A 21,725-nucleotide genomic window follows, 5' to 3' on the forward strand; every position below is an offset into this window, starting at 1 on the left:
CTTAAGTAGATGCTGCTTTTTTTTGTTGGTATTTTTTTCCCCTCCTCCTTAGCTTTTGCATAGCTACAGTCCTTAGAATACTCATCTGGTTTAGTACAACTGGAATTGTCCTAATATTTAGTAAACCACTGAATCAGCTTTGTCATATAAAGCTCAACTTGGTACTTTATATGTCAATGTATAAACATAGTTATTTAGTCTTTCTGAAACCAGACAGGGCATCAAAGGCTTGAAAGATTGCTTTGTTTTATCTGATAAAAGGAAAAAAAGGACAAGAGAACAAATATGAAAAAGTACTGTCTCTTGGTTAGCAGAACATAATGAATGATATATGAAAGACCAGATCCAGCTGAACATAAATGTGAAAGCAATCTCACACGATTTAGAGGAAGAGAAGCTGATGCTGTATTGAAAATGAGAGAAAAAAATCTTTTGTTTAGAAAAGCCTTCTGATTCAACAGCTTATATTTCCATAATTTTCAAGGAAAAAACAAAGTCACTAAAAATCAGGGAAAGTGGGAAAGAAGATGCATTTCCAGAAGTAAAAGAATGAGATAAACTGAAGGAATTTGACATGAAGAAGCAGCTTCTGAAAGACGTGTCATAGTATTTGACATGATTAGTGGCATAAAGTGAAACAGTTGAATTTCACAGGATTTCTTGCCTTTCTCACGAAGAAAACAGATTTAGAAAGGAATAGCAGTAAAACTGAGCAGATATATTACCTCTGTTTGAGACTCCTCATTTGCCCAGAGCCTACATTCAGAGTTTTGTCAGACTGTTTCACAAATATCTTAATATAGCATATAGCATTTGAATTTTATTTAGCATATTTTTAATTTTATCATTTTCTTGTCTTAAAAATTTGATAGCTTGATATTTCTGAGAGTCATGATATCACCATATCATGATGTGTGTCATGTCTTTACTTCTTGAGTGATGGAAAACAAATTATCCATGACAATGTCTGATAAATTGAAGTTTTAACACTTTATATGGAAAGATAATGTGACTGAATATATAGATCAGATACAAGGAGACTCTCAAATTTCTACCATCTATTTGCTGGATGGAATATGGAAATTCTATGTACAAATGATTTTTAGATTTTGAGTGAGTATAAATAGCCTATGACTGCCTCTGCTAGCCATCCCCTGAATCTGGGAACTGTGTTTTTTCTCTGTGGTATTATTCAGAAAAATAGGAAAGAGTTACACCTGCTGTTTGAGAGCAGAAATCAGCTCTGGCCCAAACTTAGTGCTTTAGGTTATTAGTTCAAGAACAGTACTTTACTAATCACAGCTCCACAGATCCTAGATATGTCCAGGCTATAGTTCTGGCTGGACTGGAATAAATTTACAAGTGTCCTTAAAAAAAATGAGTTAGGAATACAACTACCTAGAAAGTTTTAGGTGTCAGGCTGTCCCCATGTGTTGAAGGATGGGCTGATGGGGAAGAAGACTGCCCTGAATGAACAGAGAACCTTTCCTGGAACTCAGGAAAAACTGGAAAATTTATGACCTTTGGAAGAAGGGGCAGAAAATCTCAGGAGTACTATAAGGATGTCATGAGGTTAAGGAGGGAGGAAATTAGAGGGGCCAAAGCCCAATTGGAAGTTAGTCTGACTACTGATGTAAAAGGCAATAAAAATATTTCTATAAATACATCAGCAACAAAAGGGGGGTTAAGGAGAATCTCCATCCCTTATGGAATGCTGTGACAAAGGATGAGGAAAAGGTTGAGGTACTTCATGCCTTCTTTACCTCAGTCTTGAACAGTAAGACCAATTGTTCTCCAGGTTCCAGGCTCTGGAGCTGGAATACAGGTAGAGAGAATGGAATGAAATCCCTATGATCTAAGGGGAAATGGTTGGTGAGCTGCTACATAACTTACACACTCTCATGTCTGCGGGGCTGCATGGGATTCATCCAAGGGTACTGAGGGAGCTGTTGGAAGTGCTCACCAAGCCACTCCATCAATTATCAGCAGCCTTGGCTGAGCAGAGAGGTCTTAGATGACTGAAAAGTAGCAAATGTGAGGCTAGGACAACGAGGGCCCATCCAGCGTAAGTTTATGAAAGGCAGGTCCTGCTTGACCAACTTGATCTCTTCATGGATATTGTCTACCTGGACAAATAGAAAGCCTTTGATACCATTCCCACAGCATTCCCTTGGAGAAAATGGAGCCTGTGACTTGGACTATGCACTGTTCACTGGGTAAAAATCTGTCTGGATAACCAGCCTAAAGAGTTGTGGTGAATGGAATAACATCCACCTGGCAGCTGGTCCTGAGTGGTGTTCCTCAGGGCTCAGTACTGGGACCAGTCCTGTTTGGTGCCTTTATCAGTGACTTGTGCGAGGAGATTGAGTACACACACCCTCAAAAAGTTTACAGATCACACCAAGCTGGGTGGAAGTGTTGATCTGCTGGAGGGTAGGAAGGCTTTGCAGAGGGATGCGCACAGGCTGGATGCGTAGTCTGAGGCCCATCGTGTGAGATTCAACAAGACCAACTTCCAGGTCCTGTCCTTGGGCCACAACAACACCCTGCAGTTCAACAGGCTGGGGGCAGAGTGTCTGGAAAGGTGCCCAGGGAAAGGGAGCTTGGGGTGCTGGCTGACAACAGCTGAACATGAGCCAGCAGTGAGACCAGCTGGCCAAGGCAGCCCTGGCATCCCAGCCTGAATCAGCAATAGTGTGGCCAGCAGGATCAAGGCACTGTACTCAGCACTGGTGTGGCCACACCTTGAGTGCTCTGTCTAGTTCTGGGCTCATCACTAGAAGTAAGACATTGAGGGGCTGCAGAATGTCCAGAGAAGGGCAATAGAGCTGGTGAAGGGCCTGGAGCAGAAGTCTGATGAGGAGCAGCTGAGGGAGCTGGGATTTTTTACCCTGGGGAAACAGAGACTCAGAGAGAACCTTGTTATTCTCTACAAGGCCCTGAAAGGAGCTGGTAGTGAGGGGAAGCTGGTCTCATCTTCCAAGGAAGAAGTGATAGGGCATGAGCAAACAGGTTTGTATTGGATATTAGGAAAACTTTCTTCACTGGAAGAGATGTCAAGCATTTGGACATGCTGCCCAGGAAAGTGGTGGAATCACCATCCCTGGTAAAAGATATGTAGATCATAGGTGTGTGGCACTTAGGGACATGATTTAGTGGTGTACTTAGCAGTGCTGGATTAATGGTTGAACTTGATGGTATACAGGGTCTTTTTCAACTTAAATTATTCTATGTTTTTAAGGTGTTGGTTATTAAGTAGTCAGGCATATGCAATTTTAAAAGTGCTTTTGATCCTAAAAGGGTTTGTGTCTATGCTAAGACACTAAAGTGCATTAGGTAAAATAGGTGCTCTCATCTTTTCCATGGCTAAGACAGATACACAAGTGGAAGTCACTGGGAAAGAATGAATAATGCTTGTGTTGATTTTTCTGAAAAATCTTTTCATTGTATGCTTGTTTTACAAAAATGCACATATCTATATAACAGTGTACCTGTAGATGATACTGTGTGCCTTCCTGAAAGTCTTTGGATTGTTACATGTGGTGAGGATGGCATGCCTGTGGTAATCCACTGGGAAATCCTGGCTCCATATGAAGCAATAAAGCTATGATGAACTCCGCAGGGTCCAAATTACAGTAAACCCACATCAGATGATAGGTGTTCTCCATGACTGCTCTCAAAGAGCTGGGGAAGGCTGTCTCAATAAAGTCTCTGCACTCAAGCAGGGTGGGTGCTGCTGCTGCTGTCAGTACAGCATCTATCACTGCAGGAAACCAGGGCTGGGACTTCATCCAAAATGTACTTTTAGTTTCCTGAGGAGAGTTACTTTGGAAAGCATTAATGTTCTGATTGTGAGATGTCTGTGTGCAGCTGTAGGTTCTACAATATATTTTAAGATGCTCTTTAAAATCCTGCATTGAATTTGGATAAACCAGTCCTGAGGCCATGATTATACTATGAAGCATGAAGCAGACCAATTGCTTGAGATCAGCAGCAGAAGAAAACTGATTAATGATGGCTTTCAAAATGTGAAGAAACTGTTTCTGGAGTTTTTATTTTTTGTTAGTGGTTGTTTTTCTTCAGTTTTTTAAAGGGAGACAGAGTAAAGGAATGAGGAAATCATGTTTTGGAAGAAGAGAAGCAAATCATGATCCAGTTTAGTTGGCCAGGGTAGGTGCTGCTGCCACACATGGCCAGGCTGCAGGGTACATGTCATGAGATGAAGGACCCTTTCAGGGACTTCCTGGGAGCCCCCATGTGCTGTTATGATCCCGTGTCTCTGCGCACACAGCTTGTGCTGGCTTCCCAGTCATGCACTGTGGAAAACTGTGAATGTACAAGTACAAGGTGAGCTGTGTGTGCAAAGACTTCAATGGCCAACGTGAATGATTACCTGTTATTAATAATAGAAGTTTTCTTTTACAGAAACCAAACTTATTAATAAAACTCCCTTAATCAATTGTTGTTTTTTTTTTGTGATCTGACTCACTCAATTCAGTTGTCTCATCAGGGATAATTCACTACTTTTTCCTATTCTGTCAACACTACAGCTGTATGTGGCTCATAATCTCCCTGGACAGCCTGTGCCAGTGCTTAGTCACCCTCATGACTGAAAAAAAAGTCTTTCCTGGTGTTCAGATGGATCCTTTTATGTTTCAGTTTGTAGCCATTGTTCAAGTTCTCCTTGGAATAACATAAATCAGAAAGCAAAATATGAAGTGGCAAGTATCAACCTGTATAATTATAATATGATTTTAAAAGAGGAGAAAAATGATCAGTGAATTTTCGCACTAGAGGCTGACAGGACTAAGTTTATTTTTGTCCAGGACTGATTTTAATGAACTATTTTAGACATCAGAAGCCATCAAATTTGCCAGTTGTAAACCAGCATTTTTTCCATGTCTAAATCATTCACATTTTATTCTCAGATTCACACCTGTATATGTAGATTATTTTCTTTAAAGATTCTGGTGGTGAGATTAATCTCCAATTGCCTACACAACAGGTTATGTATATATATATAGCTGTCTAAGCTCACACTGTAGTCATTAGAGATCTTGTCAGTGGAAAGAGCTGTTCTAACTATTCCTCTAATTTCTACTTTTCAATGCAATTAATTGACTCAATTTCAACTACTTCTTCATTGGAGCTAATGGAAGCTCAGACACATATCTCACAACAAAACACCTCCACTGAAGAAAAGTAAGTTTGAATATTAATGGTATCACAGGAAAGAATGCAGTTAAATGAAACCCTGGTTAGCAGCATAAATGTAATGTACCTGTCTCAATATGATGTAATTTTAATTAGAAAATTAATACTATCAAATGGAATCAGAGCAATAAATAGGTTTTCAAATGTCATATTGATAATTCTTCAAACTAACTGTTCAGCTGCATTTTTTTAACTATCTCCAAAAATAAAAATTAATTCCAAATGCCAGCACAAGTGAGCAGTAGGTTTGTGAGATGGTCACTGATGATTGTATTGTTCTGAATTCTTAAGTGCAACCTTTATGCTAGCTCTTTTTTTTGTTGTTGTTCCTGTTGTTTTTTTCTTGTCAGGGAAATTCTCACAAGAAAGGTTTACATTTCCATTAAAATTGTAATTGTGCTGTTTAAATATTTGGTGGCCAATGAATGCAAATACCTGTACTAATAGGAAAGGAAAATAAGAGACTCTGAAAACAGATTTATTGCAGTAGGTTAGGATCATAGTGACAGGTAATAAATAGAGGTGACCCAAGTTGAGGCAACAGAACTGTGCAAGAGTTGCTTCTACTAAAAAAGCTTTTTTTCAGTGAATAATTTACATAATTTTTGGAGCTGAAGGAAACTCTCCCTCCTCTAGAGGCTAATGCAAATTAACCCTCAAATCTTGGTGCAGCAAAACTCACAATCCCAATCCATTCCTGAATTACACGCCAATAGTTATCACTGAACTGATTGTCAAAACTACAACTGTAACTTCTAGTAAATGCAAATCATCTTTCATCTTCAGCCACTGCAGCTCTATGTCACTGTTCATTCTCTTCTTTGCAACCAGCCCTTTGTACTGCAAATATTATGAGCAGCTGGACTTCACTCAACTCATCTTGTTTAAAGACTCGAGCTTTGTAGAATTTATGGTACAGGTGTTGTGTATATCTGCAAGGGTTCCTGAGTTCTGCTGCCCAGTTAGGGGCTTATAATAAAATAAGATTGAGTCTAACTGAAGATTTAGCAAAGCTACACTTTTTTCTTGCTGACAATCACTGTTAAAACACTTAGAAGGAGGGCAAAATCTTGTCTTTTCAAGAGAGCATGATTTAGCATTCATTAGCTCCTTCTAACCTTTCTAAGCAGGTATCCGCTCCCAGAGATAGTTTGGTATTACATCATCTTGCTGCCAATGCCATGGAGAACCTTTAATGGTAAATGAATTTAATGTGCTCTGCACCTTAAATGTGTTTTCCCGTGCTCTGTAAAAGTCATCCCTTCCACTCATTTTGTGTTGGCATTCTGCCAGTGCATGTCAGTGGCAGCCACACAGTGCTTTGATATCTGACTGTAAGCACAGCACGAGGAGTGCCATGAGAGGGGAAGTCAAAAGCTGAGCACTGCATTGTGCAGTGAACACTGTACAATAGGAAGAATGGGCCTGGGAGGCAAGATACAGAGAGAACTACATCTTTGCTAATCAACTCTAGGAAGAAACAATTAGTGTATTGGCATGAAAATCTTGTACCATCTCCAACGTCTGTTTCGCACTGAGCTAATAAAATGTGGTGTACCAGATATACTGCTTGCTAAAAAGTGCATACTCATTCCCTTGTTAAAAAAATCATGCTTATAACTCAAAGTCAGCTTTATTGTCAGATTACCAGTTTTATTACCTAAATAAATGACTGATAGTATGAATTAGGTCTGGATTTCAAGAGTGTAATTCCTTGATAACTGCTAATATTGACATGTTAGCTATGTTGCCTTAAAAAGGGGATGAAAGTGTGTGTCACTTTTGTGGACTCCACTTTCATCTCAGATTCCTGCTGGTTAGGAAGCCTTGTGTAGGAAAATAAAAGTGAATAGCAACAAATCTGGACAATTCATTAAATAAATTGAATGGAGGAATATTGGATTTCACCCGTTCAGCCTTATTTAATTGAAAATCAGTCAAGGAAACTGAAAAATGCTCTTAATGATAACAGGAAATTATGACTTTTCTGCTGCCCTTGGAGTCCATAGAAGAGTAGAAGAAATCTTATGGCAGAGACTAAATATTCCAGTTGTTTCAGCAAAGGTTTCATTCCATTATAACTGCAGTAATTTCATGTATTGAACTCTAGCAGGGAAATGTTGCACATGGTATTTATCTTTATATGGGAAACTTTACCTTGCCTGCCTATGCAGTGTCAGCCGATATCATTCTTTGTGAAATGTAATGATGGAATTGGGGCATGTGGATCATGATTTGTGGGTTCAATATACCATAAAATCTTCTGGTTTCAGATAGCAAAGTAGGTCTGATTTTCTTTAACAGTTCACACAGGACACACGCTTGGGTGAAAAACTACCTTGTTTTCAGTTAGTGTACGCTGACCTGTAAGAAGAGAAACACATCCACGATTTATATCATCAGCTTAACACAAAGTATTACACAGTAGTGCTGTTTTATGCTGGGACAAGAGCCTAATTAATTTACATTCAATTATCTGCATTTCTTTCAGAGTAGCATTTTAATAGTGATTTCTGCTGCAAGTTACAATATGTACATAAACTTCTCAGATAGAAGTCCCACTTTTCTGGTTTGGTTGCAGGTTTTTTGTTTCAGTTTGAGGTTTTTGTTTTAGTTTAGGTTTGTTGGTTGGTCGGTCAGTTTTTTTGTTTGTTTATTTTTATTTTTTAAAATCCCAGGTTCTGAGTAGATATTTTTTCACTGCTATAGGAAGGAGAGAAATTTTTCCTTTTCTGGTTTTTTTTTTTTTCTTGGATCATCAGGTTTTGCATCAGGATATTTTTATTAATGATATAGAACAGATGTTTTCAAACACCTTATTGCTGTGCCAGGATGTGCCACAGGATGTGCACAGTGACAGCTTTTGAACAATTCAAGTATTAGATATTTTCTGGGTGATTCTGATTTGCAAGGTAGCTGCATGCTTCTCTGTGCTTTCAGGAAGCAGTCACTGCCTAGATAGATGCTCCATCTATGCATAATCTGGTTTTGGTGTACTTTTTATGGACTCCTAGGGGGAAACAACATTCTTCTCTTTCTCAGACTCAAAGAAAAAAAATCCTAAGGATGATTTTTTTTTTCTCTGTAGTTTGTGATAAATCTTGAGACACCACATACTAGAATTGTTAGTTAATTCATTGTCTTCAGCAATTTGGATTTCAGAAAGAAATTCTCTCTAGTGCATTTATCACATTTTAGGTTGTTTTTCTCCCGTGTTCACTTACAAAACTAAGCATGTTCAGTCTTCAGGAAATGCCTCCATTAAACTGTTAAAAGTTATTAGAGCCAAGCACAATTTTCCTCCTGTCTAAAGAGCTCCTTCTGTAGTTCCAGGAGATAATTGGTAAATATTTTCCCAATGACTTTTAGAATTAGTTACTGCATTACAAAAAGTTCAGAATTTCTGTAGCCTAAACCATTAACTTAGAATCTTGTATCTGTTGACTGTTGCAATAAGAAAACAATTTTTTTTTTTTTTAAGATTAAGTAGTTTATAAACAGTACTAAAAGATTTTTTTCCAGGCACTGCTAGTAAATGCAATCAATTCCTAGAAACTACAAGAAAGCTCATCTGTAAACATATAGTAGGGTGGGTTGGTCAACCACAATCTGTCTGTTGTGTTTTTCCAAGAGAGGGTAGCCACTGCACCCTTCTGTGATCCCACTTGTCATACGAAGCGGAGGAGAAGAGTCTGAAGCTCTCACATTTCTTGGTGAGCTCACTGGGACCTGGGGGACTGCTCCTAGCAACAGGGCTTGCTGTCCAAATGGGTTCCCATCACTGACATGATATGCAGAGCACTGTCTAGGAAGGGTTTCCTTGGCCATGTGTGTCTGAGAGCGAGCCTTTGACTGTGGCAGTGCAGTGCAATCCCAGCTGGTGTTGACTTCACTCTGTCAGCTTCCACCACCCTTCTGGCTGTAGTGTAATTCCTCAAGGTTACCAAATATATCTTTGTTAAGAGCATGGAATTTCCACAGGTGCAAAGCACTTCAAAGATGGAATTCTGAGTTCTGGTCTCAGTGCACATTTAGAAGGGCCCATTCTGATGTTTCCAGAATCACTGATGTGCCTTCCTGCTGTTTTTCAGATGGGAGTCACCAGCAAAGCCCTCATTTATGCTTCATGGTGTCAGCTGGAGTAATTCCAGCTCTTTTCTCTTTTTTAAAACACATAGATTGGGAAAAGAGAAAAAAAGTAAAAAAAAAAAAAAGTGTGGACAGTAGCATAAAAAAATTAGTTCTCTCATTTGTTGCGATCAAAAAAGAAAATCTTTTAAAAAGCATAACGCACTTTCCTAGTTTGTTCTTATGTACAAAGGTAGAACAAAAGTTTATACTCAAGATATGTGTTTCTGAAATCAGAGGTTCATTTGCAAAGTACTGTAAAATTCCTATATAATTTTGGTATGTCTGTCATAAACAGTAACATAAATTAACTTCTCATAGTGTTCAAAGCTTTAATCTTTAGATAATATTTTACATCTTTACAAAACTATGGAGAAGAAAACCTTCATAATGTAATACTAAGTTTTCTGGTTTTGCTTTTCTTTATATATGATTAAAATTTTATATTGATGATGATGTGATATTTGGTGCCAGGTTTGCTTTTGATTTTCTGTGCTTTTTAATATTAAATCAGTGTTAAAGATTATTTTTTCACTGTTTTAATTTCAGATTTGGATTCTCTAACAGGGCATGCATTTCCAGGTAACGTGGACAGTTAGATTAGATTGTTGTTTGTTTTATACTCAGTTTATTCAGTTTTCTTGGAGGGTGGGGGGAAAGGGGTGTTGTAAAATTTATTTGGTGTGCATCTGACAGCATTTTGTTATATGTCAAAATTGTACTATTTGTTGGGGTTTTTTAGATTTCAGATAAATGAAGAAAAGGTAGCTATTACATGCACTAGTTTAAAAAATAGAATTAAATGAAAATTTGCATTAAATTTTAACTATTATATCATTAATGTAAACAATCCAAGGGGAGGTAAGAATTATTCTAAAACAAGTCATAATTAAAAGATTTTAAATTATTCAAACTTGCCTGTGATTCCGTAAGGCAGGCAAAAAAAAAAAAACAAAAACAAAACAAAACAATACAAAACAGACAAAAAAAAAAAAAAAACACCACTAGTCGGTATTTAAGGAAAGCAAAGATTCAAGAAATACAAGACCTAGTTTCCAGTTTTATTACTAGAAGTGTGTAGGAAAGAGGTTTTGAATAGTAAGAACATTTTCAGTAGTGAATCGAGAAAGAATGATAACACAATTACATTAATCCTAGGATTCTACTGTATATGCACATTGTTTTCTGCTGTGTTGAACATAAATTTAAAATAGTACATTCACTTAAAAATTTTAGAATTTTGCAACTGTACTTTACAATTCAAACATTTTGCATTGGGAATTTTTTAGCAGAAATGCAAGAGCAGAGAATTTGATGCTAAATGATCATGTGAACTGTGTTTCTTGTACAGAGATTTTGGCACAGAAGGAATATAAATAAGCAGTTTCTGAAATAATGTAAAATTCTGCTGCAAATATGTGGACTCTTTCTGTACTCAAAATCTTCTTGAATAATCCTTCAGTTGAACAGGCTGTGAAAACGAAGGCATAATATTTGTATAACTGAGAGATTTAGTCAAAATTTGGGATGATAGTTATCATTAGAATGATATTACTATTTATTATGTCATTGGCTTCTAAAATGTCTAGTGCATAGCATAATATTCCTCCTTCTGTTTTTCCCTAAAGATAATTCATAAAAGGTTATGGGACAGTAGATTCATTTGAGGTTTTCCAAGCATTTCTGCACTGTAGGCATTAGGTATGCTGTAAGATACAGATCAAAAAAGACCAACAGAACAAAAACATTTAGAAGTTCATTATAATGAAATTTGTGTGCAGTGTGGAGCAGATCTCAGTACAGATTCTGTCACAGTTATTTGTACTTAAATACAGCAGCACTACAAGTGAAGTTTGTTTGAGTAGTCAGAAGACTGTAAATGCAGATTTTGGAATTTTCATCCCAGATGACAAAACTCTTATTCTGAGTATTTTGGTTTGGTTTGAGTAAGGATACCCATGGAATAATATACTGCTTAATAGGGCCATCTTGTAAATTTGATCCTCATAGGTGCTGTCAAATATATGCATGTGTCACCAAAATAGACATTGAGACAAGTAGGATCAGTGTATCTTTTTTTTCTTTTTTTTTTTTTCTACTTTTTAAAGGTTGAGTCTGCTTTTGTTTTTGCATGAATATTTTATGTTACTAGATGGTGCTGTCATGGTGTGTCCCATTCCTACTTTGTAATATGACAACATAATCATAATGAGCAATACTGACAACAGAGCCTTATGATACATATGATACATATGCTTCAGAATTATGGCAAAGATAAATCATCCTTATTCTGCATGGAAAATGTCCTGAATTGCACAGCAGGTGATTTACATGCCTGCATTACATTCCAGGTATAGCTGTGCACAAATCCATCAAATGGCCTGTTATTTAGCACAGACAGAAATATCTTAGAATCTAACAAACTGTCAAAGGGATGTAGGAGAATAGTATAGGCAGGCAACAAGCATAAAATCCTGGTGTGGACTTCACTTAAATAGATATTTATTTGTAGAGTCACAATATGAACATGATACTGTGCTGCTCACAGAAATCACTAGAAGATCCATCTCTCATTTAATGTTTTATTTGACAGAGTTAAGACATACTCTTTTCACACAGAAGGGTAAAAGTAGCAGAATGTTCTTTCTTGCCTTCAGCTTTATTTACATTTAATAATCAAGTCATTATAGTATTCTGATAGAATAGTGCTGAATGTATAGTTACAGGTGTAGTTAAATTAAAAACCAAAAGGGATTATTATATATATATATATGCTGGAAAACACAGAAAAGTAAATCCTGATACCTATGTGTTAACATGATTACTCTAGTTAGGCTAAAGTGTGTTAATTTTCAGCAGATAGAAGGGATCAAAGTATTACTTATGCATCTTTAATAGCAATTAGCTAATGAGATATGTGTGTTAACAGGTGATTTGTATCTCACGCTGAGCAAACATGAACCAAACTCATTTGAGATTTCTATTTATCTCACCTTGGAAAATAGCACACCCTTTGAGCTAATCTGCAGGATTCATTACAAGACCTCTAAGGGTATGGTGATCCAATAGATTTTCACTTGACCCTTGGCCTGGGCTCTGCAGGAGCAGAGCATGAAATGACTCCTTAAGTCATGTAGCAGTGTCAGTGAAATGCTGAATGGGTGCTGAATGGGTCAGATACTTAGCAGGGCAGACAGACCAAACCTGCCTCTGCACTGACCTAATCACACAGGTTCCAGGCCAGGAGGGGTTTGCATGCATCTAGATGACTTTAAATTCATGTGAGGTCCCATTTAGACACAACTGCTTTGTGAATTTCAGGATAAGAGGGAGTACTTTCCCTATCACCACTGGCCCCTTGGTGTTTTCTGTAGATTTCTGCAATCTCTGCTACTTCAGAGACAGATCAGAATATAAAATACACCAAAGTATCTGTCTGGTTTTTATGTGAAGGGAAAAAAAATTCTTTATAAACCTTGCAGTTGATCAGCTGAAACCCTAAAGTACGAGATTTGATTATAGTCATTGTCTCAATGCAGAGCTGCAAGTGTTATGGGCATGTTGAGAACTTCCAGAAGCTGGATTAAAGCATCTCTTTTACAATGATATCTAATCTCGTCCTAAAGCTCCAAGCAATGGCGAGTCCACCAGCTCCCCTGGTAAGCCATTCCAATATTTAATTACCCTTAGTGCTAGGAAATGTTGTGGAAAGGTTGAATTTGTCTAATTTCAGCTGCCAGTCTTCCTTTTGCTATGCCTTTGACAGCAACACTGAAAATTGCCCCTTTTTCAGATATGTTTTCTGAACAAGTGTCTGTGACAAACTGCAGTGACCTGTTGAAAGGTCTCCATGCAGAGAAGCTGTGTCACCTGGCCTGATGAACTTATTGCCTTGATCTGCAAACCTGGCCTCTTTCATAGACTATCACAATTTTATCACCCCTATGACTACTAAAAATTTTCACACAGTAGTCAAGATATTTTTCAACTTTTGTTCTGGTAAATTTGATTCATTGTACTCTTTAAGGCTCACACTGTAAGACTGGTTTTCTGACAGCTGTCCTAGGAAACCTTGATTTTCAAAAACTACGAGAATATATTAATGTAGAATTTTGTAAATGCTGTATATAGAAGTAAATTACTTTTTTATTTGTACATAACACTTCCTTTCTAATTCTCCCTTTTTAAGGATTTAGCCACAGTTCAGGTTACAGTGATTGTCTATGTCAAACAAACTAAGTGGTAATCCTAAAAGGTAACTGACATTCGAGTTGAGGAATGAGCATTTTTTTCCCCTGGCTTGATGTGGCCAACATGAGATTTGAGGTGGAAAGGAATTCTCTTAAGGCAGCCTATGAAATCTAGTGGTCTAAATCTGGGTGGGCACTGAGTATTGGGTGATCATTAGTCCAAAGAAGGAGAATTAGCCAGGAGGTCTCTGTAAGGAGAGGGATGAGAAAAAGGGATGAGACTTTCAAGTCCCATTTAAAAGCATTCCTCAGACTGCATCCCTACAACAAATGATAATTAACTAATTAGCTCACTTAGAAGATTAGGAATGTACCTTTAACACAGAGGAGCTCCATGGTGAAGAGAGTTAATAGCAGCTGTCTGCTTTGATTTCCATGGGCAGTGAAGCCCATCTATGAATTCCTGGTCTGGATCACATAAAAATTAGTTAGGTGCCACCTGAGTTAGGAATCTACAGAAGGTAATTCAAATGCACCTTCTGCATCTCTGTTGATTTTTCTTTTAATTCAGCTTCAGCGTGTAGTGTTTTCTCTTTTCCCTGCTACCAGCCCAAAGTACCCAACTGGTCTGTAAGATCCACAGACTTTGTTTTGCATTGTGTTAATGATGAATGCTGTTTTGTTGCAATTCATCTAAACAGGCTGGATGATTTCTGTAACACCTCAGGGACAAAGAAATTATTTTTTTCAAAGACTTCACTGTTGGCAATGTGATGCTAGATTTCAACTTCAATTTTTTTTTTAATTTCTGAAAGTCCATTAATAATCTAGGGAGCAGACTATTGTCTTCAGCACTACCAGTAAAACTGAGATAGCGTTAAGTGGAATGAGCGTTCTCAGGTCTTTGAATAATAACTCAAGCTATGGTAGGAACTTGGCATGTGCAGTCCTGTGGGAAGCGTTTAGAGAAAGAGTGTCTTAAATGCTATTCAAATATAAACTCAAAATATCCATTCTAATTCCTGGGTGTATCTGGTCAAGGTAGTGGTCAGTGACCTGCTCATTTTCCAGAAGAAATAACACTTTGTCCATATAATGACCATCATTTCATGAATTAGGTAATGGCCTGTTGAACTGTGCACTTTCCTAATCACAGATCTACTAGGTCAAAAATTTAAATGGACATTTCATTCAGTATACCAGTACTGGGTATTGTGGTTAAAATAAAAGTTTATCTGCGAGTGTCTGCTCAGCCGTATTAATTGCAGGTGCTGTAGCATTTGTGTCAGAAGCACAGAAAGTCTCATCTTTATCCTTTTTCTCTGCCTTTGCCTAAAGTATGTGTAAGGTTGGGTAGAAAATGAAGATTGGATGGCTTAGGACAAATAACACTGAGTGGAATTTAGTTCAAGAGTATCAACAACAGAATATCAAAGTTCAGTGTTATCTGATTAGAGCTGACAGATTTTTAAAGAACAACTTTGAAGAAATTTGCAGCTGGTTTTGGCTAACTATCATCTTGATTTTATCTGGGGAAATGCTTTCCTACTGAATTGAATCTGTTAAGTGTTGGAGGGATTTTTTTAATCTTTCTACTGAATTTCAGTAACATTATTTTTAATGATTAAAAAAAGTAAGATCTGTCAGCTTAGGCTGAAGACAAGCTTGAGTAAAAAAAAAGGTAAAAAAAAAAAGTAACCCAAATATAAAACGAAAGTCATCAAACCTTAAGAAGGTGGAGTATGATGAGCTAGTAAGCAAAACAAAACTAAAAAGGTCACTCACAGTTCAGCTTCTTTTGAGCTTCTGTAAAATTGAATGGACAGAATCACAAACTAAAAATAAGTTATCTTGCATTTATTGTATTCATCTAGTATAGATTTTATCAAAATTCTTAACTTTTTAAATTTTGTTGATTTCTTACACTTCTGTGTTTGCCCCTTGACTTTTTTGTCTCAACTAAAATATGTGATAAAAAAGTTTGTGTGTATCCTATCTTGCCTTTAGAGTCTTAGTTGGGATGTAACTGTGCATAGCCCTGCTGTTCAAAATTTCAAACCAGTTTTCCAGATAAAGCTACAGGTAAAAAACAACCATTATGTACCATCATTAAAAGACTGCTCTGGGAATTTGTACTTGGCTGGGGGCAGGGAGGATGTTAAAGCATTACTTCAAATTGATTTCAGTTTTAAAAAAATTGTTTTGTTTCTGAGCTCCTTCAGGCTCCTGGTCCAAAATAGCTCTTATGCTTTCAGTCTGGGTTACTCTGCCTCTTCTGGGTCATTGAGCAATGAGGATTGCATGCCACTGAGCAAACCTTTCCTGGGGTGAGGATACAGATGTGTTCTGGGGATGCTGGGCTGGAGCATGCACAGCTGGTATCTGCTTGCTCCGGAGTGCAACCCAGTCATGGATTTACTGAGATGGGAAAGCAAATGAAAGTGCCTATTCATGCAGGAGCTTGACAGTTGTATGTTTCATTCCTGCATTCAAATGCTTATTTCTATATCCTCATTTTCACCTGTTTAGATTCCACCTAAATCTATGCAAAAAGCAAAAAATAAAAGAGATATACACTTTTCTTGAAAATATGGCAATTTCAGAAATGAAGGAACTATATACTCCTGAACTTAGGAGTCTCACAGAGACATATGGTATTGATGCATTGCCACATGAATTTATTTTACTCTTTAGGATTACTTGGTCTCATTTCTTTGGTTCTCAGCTATGATTCATACTTGTTTAACAAGAAGCGTATAAAGAGCTGTTGATCTAGAGATATTGCAGGTACTACTAATAATTTTTCAGCCATTTTTATAACATAAGTTATATAAAGTCTTAATGAGTTGTGCACAATTCTCGATCTTGTTTAATGTGAAGTTAATGATTAATTTTTAGTTAATTTGGTTAATAAAGCACTTTTAATTAATTATTTTTTGATATTTTATTAATTATTGTTTTTAAGTGCTCCAGGGTATTTCATGTTAAGGGTACAGGATGAATCAGAGTAATTATATACCTCATTCATTACCACCAAACAGAGTTTAAAGGAACTAAAATAAATTAAAAAAATATTTGGACTCTACAACATCCTGCAAAGCTACATGGTGTATCTCTGATTTGCAAAAGCATGAAGTCATGGCTTGAATCTTCTTTAATTAATCATGTTTTTTTAGAAATATCTAAATTGTAATTATTTGAGAGCAGCAAGGGCTACAGTATTTATGACATTGGGTTTGTCAAATTATTCCCAATGTTCAGTTAAGGCAGCAATTTTTCCAAACTGTCATTCAACTATTCTTAGTTTGAGGTCTGTTTTTAGACTGTGATGCTGCAGGAGCTTATTGCAGCACTTCATAATGTTAAGAGAAACAGGTCAAAGGAAGAATTTGAAATGTTAAAGTCTCCTAAAAGAGGCTAATTTAACTAATGGTCCACAAAAACTCATATGAAGGAATATATCAAATTGGAATTTGAGCCAAAGACAAATCCTTTAGGAGGATAATTTAATTTTTTAATTGAAAAAAGGACAACCATGCTGGCAGTCAAAGCTTGTCTTCTTGCAAGCCTTGACTCCTCATTTAAAACCCGCTGTCTTTAATTTCCTCATTTTGATGGCATGGATTAAATGTACCTTGTTTTCACAGCTACATATAGAAAATGCTTTTAATTCATCAGGTAGTAACTTCTCAAATACACAAATATTAAATATCCTGTATTGATGGGGTTTGTATATACTGCTGTTATGTACTGTCCAATATTACTCCTTGGCTACATGTTTAGACCAGCTTGTAGCAGCTGAAGGTTATACTTAAAATATTTTACAAAATAAATAGTTGATATTAGTACATGTTCCTCTAATATATATATATATAAATATATAAAATTCACAGGACAGAATATAATTCATGACTGTTTTTATCCTCAGTGGCTAATTGTGTAGTCCAGCAGTACTTTTTAATGAATTTTAGTTGTTTGTTGTATGCAAAAACAAAAAAAAAATTAAAAAATATTTTTATTTTCATTCTAATTTTTATAGGTATTAATTTATCAAATACCATTTTCCCTAAAATTATATCATCTCAGAATGCTTTTTAAATTTATATTTTTAAAACATATATTTATTTCAAACTTTTTTCCTTTTCTTGAAATAAGCAGTTGCAGCTGTGAATTACAAAAACTATCTAAGGAGAATACATGTTCAGATTATTTTCTATAAGCAAACTGATTCTGCCCAGAAGTTTTATGTATTGCGTAGATCACAACTCAGGTATTTCTTTGTTGTTACAAGATTTTGACAATAATAAATCATACTGCTATATAAACACATTCTTAAGAAAATATTAAATGACACTCTCAAAGCTAAAATGCCACAAGCAGTCTTTACTACTTCAAAGTAAACTTGCTGATAGAATTTAAATTTTATTTTTGACATAGCTCTAGAACTGTTTCCTTACTCAGATTTCAGCCAAGGAAGTGATCATAATGATCAGAGATTATAGGAGCTGCTGTTTTCCTTGGTGTTTTCTACCTCTGAATAAATATGGCTGTATTTCCAGTAATCTTAAATTTTGGAGGTGTTGTGTAAGACTTATCTATCAAGATCAGTGACTCGTGTATGTGTGTTTGCTTTTAATGCAAGACTAGGCACTGTTAATTAATTTGGAGATGAATTTTTACAGTTCTGATGGTTAACAATCAGTTTTTCAGAGAGAGAAGTTACTATTCTTGTAAATTTGGCAGGGATATTCAACCTGTCTCACAGGTCAAGAGCTGGTTATTGCTGTGATTATGAGTCTGTCAGAGGGGATTGCAGAATTTGTCCTGCAGGATAATAAAGGCTCATGCACTATTTCAGTAGCATAATGCTCATTTATTGCGTATGTTCAACTGCAGGATAAAAATACCCTTGTATTAATTACTCTGGTAGGTGTAATGCTTTTTTCTTTTTATATCAGCTGAACGTTTAAGCCTTCATCAAAGTGCTAGATCATACGTAATTCGTTCGTATGAATGAAATTATATTCGGTTGTACATATTTGTTTGGATGGATGTAGAAATAGAGGATTATTTCCTTGTGTTAGGATATTTGGCTGTAAGAAACCATGCATTGCATTGTAGCTGGAAAAAGAAGCTAACTGCCATGTTTACATTTTATATATTCTTTAGTTGAAGTTCATAAGTAGAATACATTGCACCTTGTTCTTGATCCCTGAATTGCTCTTGACAAATAACCATGTAACCTACCCACAGGACAAGTGATTGTGCTCCAGCATTACAGCTTCTTTTCCAGCTACCTGTGCCAGTTTCTGTCTTTGGTGCACTTGCCAAAATGAGAAAACAACTTAGAAGTCAGATAAATTATCTTCATTTTTGTATCATGTATAATTAATCAATTCTTAGTGGTGAAATTAAAAAAAAAACCTTCTTTTTTTAACCTTCTGCATGTTTTTGTAGTAAGGAAAATCTACAGGTGAGGAGGTGAGTGCCTGAGGGTCCTTGTCAGGGGCTCAGCTCAGAACTTCAGAGACAGAGCCATCACTTCATTACAGAGTCTATCAAATGCAGTGTCCAAGATAGCTTGCTTTCAAAAGCATCCATTTCCCATGGACAGGTGGTGATTCACTTGCTGACATCAATCAGAGTTCTCCTTCAAAAGGAATTCTTTCACCCTCACTGAGAAAATAGCACAAGACGTTATTCTTTGCAGGGCAAGGATAGCAGGATGCAATCCTATACTTCCAGTAGGTAGATATTGATGGTGCTCCCCATGATCTTTCCATTTAGACCACAGCTACTCAAGTGTGAAATTTCAGAGTACCTTTAGTGAGGACATTATTTCTGCTGTCTTTTTAAGTTCTTATTTTAAATTTTTTTGCAGACTGTTTTTAATTTAAAAGAATGAAGCCAGATGTTTTTAAAAAGCACTTTAGAGTGATTCAGATTAATAACAAGATTCATGGAACCATTGGGGAAGCAAAAGACTTACAACTTTGGGAGTATGTCAGCAGTGTGTTAAATTAGTAACTGTGTGTAGGCTCAATATGAGATTTAACAGGTGCCCCAGATATGGTGTGCTGAATCTCTGCATTAAAGTGAATTTTATTTTGGTAACTGAGAGGAGGAAGGAGAGAAAGAAGGAATTGGCCAATGAAGAAGCTCCTTCTGCACATTCCAGAAAGAATCAGACCTAACATGAGAGGTCAGCTTCAGATGCCTTTCACTGGATTTCCTGCACAGCAAGGAGAGCTAGATTTGTATGTGGTGAGTTGAAAATGGTAGAGAAGCCCGTGCAATACAGGTGAAAAGAGAAATAAACATCATTCTGCATCTGTAATAAAATCTATGCCTTTCTCTGCATTTCCAGCATTTTGTCTGTTTACTGTATTCCAGTCTTAGAAGACAGACTTTTGTATTTCGTAAACTGCAATGACAATGAAGTCCCTAGAATGGAAAGCAGCTCTCTTAGCTAAATTATGTTGCTTGTTGCTATGGAAATGGTAGCTCACGAATTTTTATGTAAGCACTTGAGGTACAATACTTATGACATCTTATCTAAAAAACAAGGTTTATACTTCATCCACCATGAGGACTTTGCTTTACTTCAATGAAAATATATTGGGCACTAATCCCCAATATCAAATGCTGAAATAACATACCATTCTATGGAAATATCTTTCATCATAATTAACTGGGCAATGTTTGAATTGCAACATAATCAGGAAGTCATCAGCCTTTGAATCTGATTTATATATCCATTGCCAATGTTTTGAATATGTATAGTTACAGGAAAATGCAAATCATTTTAAGCAAACATTGTTTATTCTGCACGTTGCAATTAAGACTCCACCTGCCTTTTTTCAGTATCACCTTTATATCATTTTTTGTTTTGAGGTGAGATGTAGCAAAAAAATCAATATTAAGATATGCTTCAGAAATAAAACCAAAGCCCTCATAAGTTTTATCCAAAACTTCCTTTCCTGTCACATCTTTTAAAACATTCTCACTGAATATAGCCAAAAATTTGTTTTCTTCCTGCAGAGAATTACTTGCATTCTCATAACACTTTCCACATCATGTAAGATGCACCCACTGTACCTGTTTATTTCTTACTTAATAGAAAGGTGTTATATTTTTCTTGAAATCAGAGACCAGAATTTGAAACTCATATTTTCCCCATTATTTTATCACATTATGTAGTTGCTAAATAAACAGAGAACTATCTATCTGCGAAAGATCAGAAACAAGCCTAGCAAAATAAATTTTCCCTGGAACAGTATATTTATGTTAAGCATGTGATCCTATAGTAAGGTAATTGAATATTATAAGATGAAAACAATTCTTTAGGAATATGGAGATTCTGTAGTGTCTTCATCCCAAAAAATCAGAGAGCAAGTACATACCTTGGCCAAACAAGGCATCAAGTAACACAAGACTTGCACAGTGTGCCTTCAAGCATTTGGTGGGTCATTGCTGGGATTTTTGTCACAGAAGGAACTATAAGTAGTCATAAAAAATTGTTTTCCTTTCACTTTTCTTCGATCAAACCTTCCTTTCCTCCATGTCTGTAATTATCCAGCCTCATCTATTGTAGGCCTAGGTGATCTCTTTTTGCACCTGGTCTGAGTCCCAGGTGCACCAGCTAGTGAGCCATATTGGCCAGTGCCTGTTACTGCCCCTGCCACAGTAAACGCGGGCTGTGGTTGGATTTCCCTCCCTGTGTGGCCATCCACACAGCTCAGTGCCAGAGCACCCCCTGTGTGTGCTTCAAGGACTTCGGTTGGCAATGCTCTTTCCCAAAAACCAGTTTCGATACAGGCATCTTATTAGTGGAAGTGGAAGAGGGGATGAAGGGTTTCAGTGGTACAAACAAGAGCTGTGCAGTCACAGCTGGCCTCAAGGCCTGTGTGATAGCCCCGGCCTGTTTCATTTACACGAGCTCATGGTTTAACCACAGCCAGCACTCCCCTCCAAAGGAAGACAATTGAAAGGGTGAAGGTGAGAAAACTCATGTGTGGAGATAAAGACAGGTTAATAGATAAAGCAAAAGCTGCACACAAGCAAGGCAAAGAATTCATTCACTACTTCATTCAGCTATTTCCAAGAAAGGCCTCCATCACGTGAAACGCTGCCTTGTGAAGACAACAGGCATCACTCTGAATGTCCCTGCCTTTCTTCTTCTTCCCCCTGCCT

General features: G+C 36.8%; 1 protein-coding gene across 28 annotated transcripts in view; it reads left to right on the forward strand.

Moving 5' to 3' along the window:
* Positions 1 to 21,725, forward strand: part of DLGAP2 (DLG associated protein 2) — a 459,301-nt gene that overhangs the window by 294,250 nt on the left and 143,326 nt on the right. For 13 of the 28 annotated variants that reach the window (XM_064412077.1, XM_064412080.1, XM_064412081.1 and 10 more), the window contains one exon: positions 9,892 to 9,924. The exons of 9 other annotated variants lie outside the window; for them this stretch is intronic. In XM_064412077.1, coding sequence (XP_064268147.1) covers positions 9,892 to 9,924 — 33 coding nt within the window. Of the gene's footprint in view, positions 1 to 9,891; positions 9,925 to 12,881; positions 13,002 to 21,725 lie in introns of all 28 variants that reach the window. 6 more of the 28 variants (XM_064412088.1, XM_064412091.1, XM_064412094.1 and 3 more) reach the window with 1 other exon arrangement.

This window comes from Passer domesticus, chromosome 3, assembly GCF_036417665.1.
Source record: "Passer domesticus isolate bPasDom1 chromosome 3, bPasDom1.hap1, whole genome shotgun sequence".
Classification (NCBI taxonomy): domain Eukaryota; kingdom Metazoa; phylum Chordata; class Aves; order Passeriformes; family Passeridae; genus Passer; species Passer domesticus.